This window comes from Jatropha curcas, chromosome 4 (genome assembly GCF_041381405.1).
Source record: "Jatropha curcas cultivar XTBG-Jc1 chromosome 4, XTBG_Jcur_1.0, whole genome shotgun sequence".
NCBI lineage: Eukaryota > Viridiplantae > Streptophyta > Magnoliopsida > Malpighiales > Euphorbiaceae > Jatropha > Jatropha curcas.
The window spans coordinates 2,469,127-2,481,098 of NC_143154.1; the positions used below are offsets into that span (position 1 = coordinate 2,469,127).

The 11,972-nt window shown below is 29.7% G+C and overlaps 1 protein-coding gene and 1 long non-coding RNA gene across 2 annotated transcripts; both read left to right on the forward strand.

Moving 5' to 3' along the window:
- Positions 1–732: 732 nt before the first annotated feature.
- On the forward strand, positions 733–3,064 carry LOC105628807 (AAA-ATPase At3g50940). Its single transcript, XM_089720034.1, has 3 exons — positions 733–1,719; positions 1,798–2,139; positions 2,220–3,064. Exons 1-3 carry the CDS (start codon positions 781–783, stop codon positions 2,727–2,729), a joined length of 1,791 nt encoding a protein of 596 aa, XP_089576160.1. The 5' UTR covers positions 733–780; the 3' UTR covers positions 2,730–3,064.
- Positions 3,065–8,486: 5,422 nt separating this feature from the next.
- LOC110008871 (uncharacterized) lies at positions 8,487–11,038 on the forward strand. The gene is made up of 2 exons (XR_002283667.3): positions 8,487–9,069; positions 10,817–11,038. It is a non-coding gene; the product is annotated as an uncharacterized LOC110008871 (long non-coding RNA).
- The last annotated feature ends 934 nt before the right edge of the window (positions 11,039–11,972 follow it).

The window sequence follows — 11,972 nt, forward strand, 5'->3', positions numbered from 1 at the left end:
ATGTCATCACTAAACTAGAAGCTTAACAAAGTCCTAATTAACATTTTCAGAAAAAAAAAAACATTTCTAATTAAAAATACCATATATTAAGCTAAAAATTTCATAATTTCCCATACAGCATTAATTATTTAAATGATAATTATAGAACGGGAAATTAAGCTAACCAATTAAACTAAAGCTTTTAAATAATAAATTTCCTATTTTATCTTTTAGCCAATGAAGTTAAAAGGGCAATTTGTCATTATGAAATTTAACCAAGCCCTTTTTTGACAATTCCAATATTTTCGTTTCGTATTCCTACTTTTATATATAATTATAATTATAAGTTATATGTAAGTAAACAATGAATCAAATAAGCTAGAAAAAAAACATACATTTGTTTTATTTTTTTTATGTACTGGAAATCAAGTGGATGAATCAGCTATCCATAATCATTTGTTGAGCACTCTGGACCACAAGTGGGAGGTTTTTAATCTTGTTGTACAGTCAATAATTTTATTTTGGCCATCAAATCTCTCAATAAAAAAAAAAAAAAAAAAAAACTATCCATACCAATTGAGTAAAATAAATTATTTTCAAAAAGAAAAACGGCTATATGTAACCGTTGACTAAAATAAATTTTTTTAAAAAATACATATATAGTACGAATTAGATCAAGTAATCAATACTATACGAAACTGGTGAAAAAGCGTCAAATTTTCTTTTCCGCGCTTATATAAACTGGCATGCATATACGAGAGCAATAATAGAGATAGCAAAAGATATAAAAAAAAAAAAGCCATGGGAGCAAGTTTATCAACACTAGCTTCAATTGCAATCATTCGTAGCTCATTCAATGAATTCATCCCACAAGAAATCCGCAGTTACATATGGGAATTCAGTCGCCGGTTCTCATCAGAGCTCACTATAGTCGTCAAAGAAACACATGAAGGCTTGACAAACCACCTCTTTAATGCTTTGGTTGCATATCTTGGCAGCAATGCTTTCTCCTCCACATCCTCTTCCTATTACTCTTCATTGCCGCGCCGCCTAACAGTAGGCAAAAACGAAAGCATGAAAATTCTAACATATGGGTTAGACAGAAACTCAGAGATAGTTGATGTATTTCACGGAATTCAAATGAAATGGGGATTTTATACTGATTTCAATGCTACACTTCATTATGAATTGAGATGGTATGAGCTCAGGTTTCATAAAAGATATACTGATTTGGTTAAGAACAAGTACTTTCCTTACATTCTTGACATGGCTAAGAGAATTAAAGATCAGAATAGGATGGTTAAGTTTTACACTAATCGTGGTGGTAGAGATGGTTGGAGTTCTAAAGGATTAAATTTAGATCATCCTATGACATTTGAAACACTAGCCATGGATGGTGATTTGAAAGCAAAGGTTATAGAAGACATAAATGGCTTTATTAGAGGGAAAGAGTATTATAAGAAGATTGGTAAAGTATGGAAAAGAGGGTATTTGCTGTATGGCCCTCCTGGAACTGGGAAATCAAGTTTAATTGCTGCTATGGCTAATTATCTTAATTATGATATTTATAATTTGAATTTATCTGGTGTGAATTCTGATTCTTGTCTTGAGAATTTATTGCTTCATATGTCCAATCGGTCAATTCTTGTTGTGGAGGATATTGATTGCTCTATCATGCTTCAGAATCGTCAAGCTGGAGATCATCATGAACATAATAATACCCAATCTTCAAGGCCTCAGGTTTGTTCTCTGTTTATCTACTAATTTGCTCATTTTCTTTATTTTCTTCTCAGTTTTAACTTCTTGTTTTCTGTAAAGGTAACACTGTCTGGACTTCTTAATGCCATAGATGGCTTACTGTCCTGCTGTGGAGATGAAAGGATTATAGTTTTCACTACTAACTACAAAGATAGGATCGATCCTGCATTGCTCAGAGCTGGTCGTATGGACATGCACATATACCTATCTTATTGCACATTCTCTACCTTCAAGCAGTTAGCGGCAAATTATTTGGATATTTGGGATCATCATCTGTTTACTTCCATTGAAAAGCTTATTAAAGAAGTTCAAGTTAGCCCTGCTGATGTCGCAGGTGAGCTAATGAAGAATAGAGATCCAAAGACTTCATTAGAAGGACTTGTCAAGTTCTTGGAAGACAAGGTAAATAGTGAATTCTTTCTCTTTTAAGATCTAATTTTATCATATACTTGTAAATAGTGACTTGATTTTTCCTACATCAGAAATCAGAAGCAAAATTGCAAAAACCTGAGATCAAATCAGATGACAATAAAAGCCTGGAACAGAAGGTTGATGATAATGCCTTTGAAATTAAAAAAGAAGCTGAGTCACCTAAAGATCAATCAATTTCACTGAAGGAAAAGAAGTATAGAGTTAAGGGAGAATTTGAGCCTGTTCTTGAAGCTATTCTTTCCAAATACGGTGATATTGCTGCCAATTGCTCCTTGCGTTCTGTCCAATGCCGTTCCTCCCTCCTGGAGATTGTTTGTGACATCAGCCAGAAACTACAAGCAGCAAAGCTAAAAAATCTAACTGAAAACCAACAAGAGACCTTGTTAAATAGCGTACGAGATCTTGAATCATTGAGACTGGAAGTTGGCTGGCTGCGTCAGAGATTAGAGGAGATTCAAGAAATGAAGGAAATGGATAAACAGCTAAAAGGCAGCAATGGAGAGGGTAATGGAAAATTGAATTGTTTTAACAGCAAGTCATTAGTTGATGGGTTAATTTAACATGGTGGAAAGGGTAAGAAAGTTATTTCACTTTCACATTCAAGTCAATTTCCTTTGGATGTCCTGAGAAAGTGTGAGTATGCAGTATCAATTGGCATATCTGTCTATTAGCCTTATTTAAGATTAGCAGGCTAATTTGGTGGTATAACCAAAAATTTCCATTATTTATAGTTTTTAACTTTCTGATAATTGCTTTCAGTTGCCAGAAAACCCCATTTTAAAGGTCTCAAACATATATAATTGTTGTGATAAAATTTGCATACACCTGATGTATGAACGGTGATCCATAAAGCATTTTTTAAAATATTATTACTATTTCATCCTTTTTTTTGTCATTTTTACAATCTTTTTTTTTTTTTTTTTAAATTTACCTAAACCTTATATATGAATAGTTACATGCACACTCTTTTTTAAACTTCATATCATTTCATTAAAGTTCAGTTGTCAAAAACATCCATGGTAGAATAACAACCTTCCAAAATCAATTATATAACCACTGAAGAGTAATATATATTATTTGATTGGCTTGATATACTATTTTACCTCGACTTTTTTCTAGCAATTGCAGTTTTAATCTAATTTAACATTTGGATGAATGATATCATTATTTATAACTTTATATGCAGTTGCACCTTAAATACAATTTCTGATTAATATTTGCAAGAAATAAGGCTTAATTTGCTTTCTGAACTTGGACACAATATATAATTTTTTTTAAAAAAATTAACTTTTTTGTATATTTATGCCTTAAAGTTGCACCAAAAGTACAAGATGCCGTTTTTTATCCCAAAAAATAAATTATTTGATTTAAATAAAAGATGATTAAAATGTAATTATATATTTTATCTAAATAAAAATATAATTAAAATAAATAATCAAACAAAAAATAAATATTTTTATAAATGAATATCTCAATATCTCAATATAATCAAATATTTTTCTAATTCTATAATTTTTTTAAAATCAAATATTTGTTAAATTATTTTGAAATCAAATACTGTAAATTTTTTAAAATTATTATTATATAATTTTGTAATTTTAAAATTTTAAGTAATTTTTATTAGTGAAAATTATAAAAAAAATTTACTTAAAAAAAGTTGAAAAGTCAAATTGGACTAAAGTTAATTTTTAGAGAAATTGTATCACAAATTCCACTTTGCAATTAAAAAAACATAAACTCTGGGTCCCACAATCCAATTTTAGTTAGATTTTCATTTTTGCTCGATAGAGACTGAGAATCAAGCCCGAGGGTTGATGATTGGAAGGATTAGCTAGTTTAGCGGGGCTTTTGCACAATATTGCCAAAGTGGCTTTGTGAATGGATTGGTCGGTGCTTTAAGAAATACAATATTAATTTATTAAATATCATTTTGTAAGAAACACAATATTAATTTATTTAGTAGCACAAATATATTCTTTCACCTTCAACTTTAAGTTTTATTGTATTTCACTCTGATTTAATATTTATGCCAATTTCATCATGAACTTTAATTTTTTATTACAATTTCACTCTAATTTCACTCTGAACTTTAACATTTTGTTGCAATAGAACCCTAAATTATAATTAAGACTTAAATTGTAAATAAAAAATAAGTTTATTCTTGACCTTGGGCTTAGATTAACTTAATACATTATGTGAATGAGGAAGTTTGAGTTAATAGTAAGGACAATCTCTATTATTATTTTTAATATTTTAAATTCTTTCTTTTATTGATAATAAGTAATATTAAAAATTAATTATTTGATACATAAATTTTTTTTTGAAAAAATTAGAATATAATTATTATTATGATTTTATTTTAATATAAATTTTAAAATAATTATAAAATCTAAAACAAAGCTGCTATCAATTTATGACTCATAAACTATTAGAAATTGTAACACTTTTTTTATCAAAATAAAATATAAGATATTATAATTTTTTTTAAAAAAAAGTATTCATGTATCAAAAAAATTAATTTTTAAATATTATTTATTTCAATTGAAGAAAAAATTTAAAAATATTAAAAATAATAATAGAGATAGTCCTTACTATTAATCCAAACTCCTTCACCGACATAAATGTATTAAGTTAATCCAAGCCAAGGTCAATAGTAAATCTATTTTTCATTTACAATTAAGTCCTAATTATAATTTAGGGTCCTACTGCAACAAAATGTCAGAGATCAGAATAAAATTGATATAAATGTCAAATTAGAGTGAATTGCAAAGTTCCGACATAAAAATCAAATCGGAATAATATCGCAATAAAACCTAAAGTCTGATTGCAAAACATTATATTATGCCTTTATTTAGTTAGGTAAATATTAGGTGAGTGGTTCTATAAGTGCTTGGAGGGTGCTGGACAAAGTGGAACCAACAACTTATGATATGGCTTTGCGTTAATGGAAGCTTACTTGTCCACCAATAGGTAAGTGGGTGAGTAGAGCTCTGGTTGTGCAAGATTTTCTTAGCTACCATGGAAGTTATAGAGAAAGGGAAGAGAAAATGTTACTTAAGCAAATTATTTTTTACTTTTAGTTAATAAAAAGCAAAGAGTAAAATTACTAAGAAACTACCAACAAAATTGGTGGTTTCTTAAACAAATTATTTTTTATTTTGTTTATGTTTTTGTTAAGAGAAAAGGAAATTGTAAGATTGCTAAGAAACCACCAATAAGATTGGCTGTACAAATTTAACATTACAGTTTTTCGATAAATACTTTGAAAGGCATAATGTATAAGAATACTCTGAATTTGCAGTTTTAATGTATTTTAACTTTTTTGTTAATTTTATCCTAATTTCGACATTTTGTAGCGATAACACCATTAATTGCAATTAAGGATGAGAATGCAAATAAAAAGGTACTTCCATCATTTTTTAAAAATTAATTAAAAAAAAGGTTTTAAATGCCTTTTGCATATTAAATTATTTATAGATTTAGAAATATGATAGTTGAGACGTGTGAAATTAAAATACTAAAAAGTTATTTATTTATTTTATATTAAATGAATAGTAACTTGACTATATTTTCAATCTAAAAAAAAATTTAATATTAGAGTTTTTATCCTTAAAATATAGATAATATGGAAACAAAACATGTAATTGAAAAAATTACATTTTGTTAAATTAATTTTTATGTCATGCTTCCTAACTCTTTAGGAAGTACAAGAAACATAGATTATTATTAACTAGCATACTTATTTCAAAATTAAAATTTAATATATGCAACACTAACTGGATAGATTTTAATAAATTTTTTTAAAAAAAAATTATATTTTTATAAATGTCACATGATATTCTCAAAATGATGGAAATATTTTTCTATTTGCAATTTCATTCTTAATTGTAATTGAGGGTGCTACTATTATTATAAAATATCAAATTTGAGTAAAATTGATAAAAAAAATTAAAATAAAGTGAAATTTGTAAACAATTTAAGATATTCTAATATATTAAGTCTATTTCGAAAGTACAGTATTCGGGAGTTAGGACTTTTTTATTTTTTATTTTTTACTTCATTAGAGAAAATTGCCTTTGTAAGAGTCCAGTTGCAAATTGGATAGATTTGGTGAAGTATTCCAAAACAATCTAGCAATTTCTGGTCTTGTTTTGAAATAGAGTGTCCTAAATGACATATCTTATACCTGATACAACTTTTCTATAGCGGGTCAAAATGTCTATCAATAAATTTAAGGCCAAAATGAATATACATGTCCCCGAATTTTATTAAAAAAATCTTACGGCACTCTAAACTTTGTAAGTGACTTATTATGTCCATGAAGTTACGAATTTTGCTAATATTATATTCTCTCTATACTAATAATAATATTTTTTTCGATGTTTTTGGTATTTATGTGTAAAATATTCACTTAATATGTGGTTAATATAATCTTTGTAATAATAGTTTTTTCATATTTTCAGTTATCTAATAAGTGTTTAATTGATTTAATTTTAGAACTTTGAGCATTTAATAAAAAAATTTTTGTAAGTTGAAGTACTTAATTGATACAATTTTAAAATTTGAAGTATTTAATATGCCAAAGTAAAAGTTGAGGGCGCTACAAAATTTTTTACGTAAAATACAGTGATGAATTTATGCATTGGGCCATAAATTTAATGCAGTGGTTTTGCCTGCAGTTTACACGATGTATTTAGATATTTTAACCCGCTACGGTAAAAGTTGTGTTAGGCTCTAATTATTTTTTTCATTTGAAATAACACAAACTAAATTTGATAAATAATACTTTTCTAATAAAAATATTTAAAGCAACTATGTACTTAAATATTACTCATTTTGTCTGAAAAAATATAAGTCGTTTTAAGATGACTGTTTTGTTCCAAAATATAAGTCATTTTGAGTATTTTAAAGAAAAATAATAAATGATTTTTTTTCAATTTATCAATATTTATATTAAATACTATGATTATTTTTACAAGTTACTTTTGATTTTGATATAAAGAATGTTTTGGTCAAATTACAGTTTTTATGTTATAATTTAGAAAAATTAATTATTTCCTCAACCCAGTACAAAAAAAAAAAAAACAAATCCTTAATCCCTATATAAAAACTTTAAATAACTTATATTTCAGGATGAAAGGAATATCAAATTCAACTCCATAATATTCCATGTTCATTTATTTATTTACACGACATAGAATTCTTCACTTAACATTGTATAAAACAAAGACATACTAATTTTCATCATCTTCGTTTCGCATTAATAGACATAAAATGAAAGTCCACATATAAACAGTATAATGATAAAATAAACTACATTATCATTTCTATAAAATACAGGGGTGGAACCAGCCCAAAGAATTAGGGGGTTCAAACTATAATTTTGATTAATGAGGGGATCAAACCAAAATATTTTTTTCAATTTTTTTAACACTAAAAATTGATTTTTTTTAAATTTTTTTTATATTGAGAGGGCCAAGACCCTTTAATCCCTAACAACAAATAACTAAACCATAAGTTATATTCTCATATCTTATGGCAGATATTGCTATGTTGGTAGCAGAAGAGTTTGAAAGAAGAGACAAGAATTCAAGAAAAAGGTGGTGCATATAGAGAAGAAGAGGTCAATTGGGTCTTCTGTGTTTCTTTTTATTTCTCAAAAGGTCAAGAATTAATTTTAAAACACTGAACTGAAATTCAATAAGAAATCTGCCAAAAATGGGCATCACAGCATCAGAGTATAAAAGATGCATCAATGAAGCATTCAAATACCTCACAACTTTGAGTTCTCAATTCAATATGTGGCCCAATCATGAAAATGGATTATCAATTTCTCATTGATACATTAAGGTAGTGTTTAGTTCAATTCATTTGAAATGAATTCCACTGTTTAGGTTCATAGGACTTAAAATGCAGAATTCAATTGAATTCAGCATTTTAGCTGTTTGGTATATTTTCAGAATTGAATTTCATTTGTTCTTATTTGTTAAATTACTCTAAAATCTAATTATTTAGTGAAACGACCCGGAATTTTATTTTCAAAAATTTTTCATTTAAAAATTTAATTGTTAATCCTAGCGAATGGCATTATAGAACTTATTACGTTCAAAATTTTAATAAATTAACACCCTATGGATTTATTTAATCAATTAAATGAAATTATACATTTTATATAGTTAAATGAAACCGAAAGAGTTAATTAAACCAATTGAAAAGCTAACAAACCGAAAGGAAACCCAAGCAAAGATCCTGAATCGAACCAAACTAGTTCTGAATCAAACCAAACCATTTCCTAAAAACCTAAACCAAACTCCCTAAGAGTTTCTTCTCCTATTAGCGGCAACCTCCACCCCTCCCCCTCTCCCTTTCGCTTTTCCGGTCACCTGAAGCCAGCGCCATCCCACCGCCTCCCGCCGCCGTTCCCTTGCCGCTCTCTCTCTCCCTCTCCTCTGTTATCTCGGGCTAGCGGCTAGCGCAGCTGTCGCACGAAGCCTGCAACTTTGCTAATCGGGAAATCGCTTCGCCTCTCCAGCTCCATTTTTTCGGCGACTCCAGTGCAAGCAGCCAACTCCGGCCTCTCTCTAGTCGACGGTGAAGCTCTAGCTCTCTTTCTCGCCGCTCTCTCTCCTTCCCGTCCAGGCTGGCGCAACAAACTAAGGAGCTGCAAGTTGCGATCTTTTGCGATCGGGACAGTCGACTCGCCGATCTTCTTTGCTTTTCCCGGCGAAACTTGTCAAGGATCGGCTGGTTGCACCTTCCAACGTCTCCAGCAAGTCCATTGGCCACCGTTTTCCTTGGCTCCGGCTAAGCCACCTCCGGCAGAGTCAACCTTGAGTGTTGAAGCTATTTCCGGTTAATTTAACCGGAAAATAACCAACTTCCCACATAATTTTCAACTAGGTAAACTGATTTTGGACCCTTTTTAGCTTATTATTCATGAATTTTCTGATTTTGTGGCTGATTTGGTGTGCTTGAGGCAACTTCCATTCAGAAGCTAAGAATTTGATTAATGGCAGTAGCTTCCGATTAGAGAAATTATAGTTTTGATTTAATTAAGTTCATATATGATAGTAGAAGCGTATTTTTTATGGTTGTCATATAAAAGCTCTAGTGATCAAATGAAGTAACAATAGGAATTTTTATTTATTACTGTGGCAACAGGTAACTTAGTTATTTTGATTAAGTTTTGTTTAATGAAAAAGGAAAAGTTATAGTGTATTGAGTTTATAAATTAAATTCTTGCTAACAATTGGTTAATTAAATATTCATATTTGGTTATGCTTGGTGAGGATAGCGATTCATAGATTATTTAGTTGTTAATTAAGATCTTAGTTAATGTTTATAAAGAAAATATGAGCTATAACTTTGTATGATTATTAAAGGTATATGATTGGAAAGTTTAAAATAGTAGGACTTGGAGGATAAACAAGTAACCATTTTCACTCGGTCGCATAATTATTATTTATTTGTTTAATCTTAGTTAAGCTATGAATGTTTTTGTATTAGTAGCAACTGATTTGTATAGATGGTTAAAGGACTATTTTGTTACTTTGTTGGAGGAAGGGAAAAATAATTTGATTTGATTGATTGCTAGATGGATGGGTTGTGTCGACTAGATGAATATTTAATGAAATTGTTGATATTTAAACAAGTTGATGGTTCAATTTTTAGGAGAGATGCTACCGAAATTTCGGCAGAATCTAGTCTAGTTATAGCAATTAGATAGGAAGATAATTTATTAGATTAATTCCCTAATTCTTTACTTAAAATTAATTCTTTGTCTCATGCAATTCTTCCTTGTATTCTTAAATTCTTTAAATCGTATAAGCTCGCCTACTGCCCCGAGTCAAAGTTCGAGTTAGAGCTTCTTCCTTTCTCTACCACTATGAGTAATAATAGATAGAAGATATCACCATTGCATACACATGTCACTTACTTTATAAAGAAATATATATAGATGATAACTTAACATTCATTTTTATATTATCATATTATTATATATGTATATATATTATATTTATTTATATAATAATTATATTATGTTATTATTAATTATATAATTATACTTTTACGTTTCCGCATTAAGGATTGGTGTGTTGCATTATGTTGAATAATTTGTTTGATTACTTGTGCTGTGAACTTACTGTGCCTTATTTGTGTGGAATTGGAATGAGGTGGGTCACCACGGGTTTGTGAGGGTGGTCTTTGATACTATCGGCCATGTATGGGGAGATCGACGCCCCCATGTGCATCTAATGATATATGATATGAAAAAACCACAGGGTGACCGCCTGTTGGTATGAAAAAGAAAAGAAAATATATAAAAAAAAGAGAGGGCTGTTCAAGTGAGGATTAAATTGGTTGGCCATATATGGGGGACCGGTTCCCTGGTGCACACGTTTGATAGGGCGAGCCATGGGTGAGGATGGCTCGTCGAGGGGTTCGGCGACGCCACTGACCAACTTCCACTTGTTTGATTATTTGAAGGTGTAATTACTTATGGGTGTTGAAATTGTGCAATATGCTTGATTGGTTGCGTGTTTATTTTAGTGTAAAAAGGTTGCATTTCGCATGAATGCTTGTGTATGCATTATTTGTTATTATTCACTGAGTTGTAAAACTCACTCTTCATTTTTTAACTTTTCAGGAAGTAGGATTCCTGTAGGATTTCTGTCGAGTCGTTTAAAGTTCTGCAACCTTCTTCGCAGAGCTATATAAGTAAATTCCTAATTTCTGTAATTAACTAATTTATGTATTGTTATGTATAAGAACTTTGCTACTTCTAGTTATTATTGCACTCCGCAGTTGTAGGATTTATATACCTCTAATCGTGTAGTAAAATGGGTATACTATTCTATGGACTTACAAATGTCTTAATCATTTATTTAGATGCATGCATGAACTGGTAGCCTATATTATGAATGAGGTGTATTACACATAAGCGTGAACTGTGTATTGAGATGTTTGAGATTAGACTAGGATCATGTGATTATTATATATATATATATATATATATATATATATATATATATATGGGCTTACTGCTCCTAGGATTTTATTTGGCGTGTATGGACTTTGTAGTTTAGGCTTACTACGGGCCTCAGGGCCTTAAGGGTACCTAGATCCTAGTGTCGGTCCGGCCTATAATTTTGGGTTGTGACATTTATGAATAATAATTTTTAATTCAAGTCAAAAAAATCTTTTATTTAATGCATTTATAATACTCCATTTATCCCAAAATATAAATCGTTTTATGGTAATTATTTTATTACAAAATATAAGTCGTTATGAGTATTTTAAAAAGTAATAAATGATATTTTTCAATGTAACTGTCACGATCCATTTTCAAGAGTTGGACTAATCCCATATTCTGTTCACAGTGGTAGCCTCAGGCCTAATAACTATATTCTCATAATCAAAGCCCAATCTAATAGTCTACAGACGTATCAAAAATATAAGTCATATAATTACTACATAAACTTATATTATTTAATTACAACTCATTTGAAATATTGTTGCGAAACTCTAAAATTTATGATATTTTACATTTATATGCTTAATACAACTATTATTATTTTTCTTTATTTGTTTTTCAAATCAACTAGATCCATAGGGTTCTTCTTTCCTCCTATTATCTGGAAAAATAATGTCATGGCTCCGCCCTGGTTAGTATTGTCCGCTTTGGGCCCTTCCGTACGAGGTCACCCTCACGGCTTTGTCCCTTGAGCCATGGAGACAGATCCATGCACCCAAAAGCGCGCTAACCAGTTTAGAGACCACCCCTCTTATGTACTGAACAGATT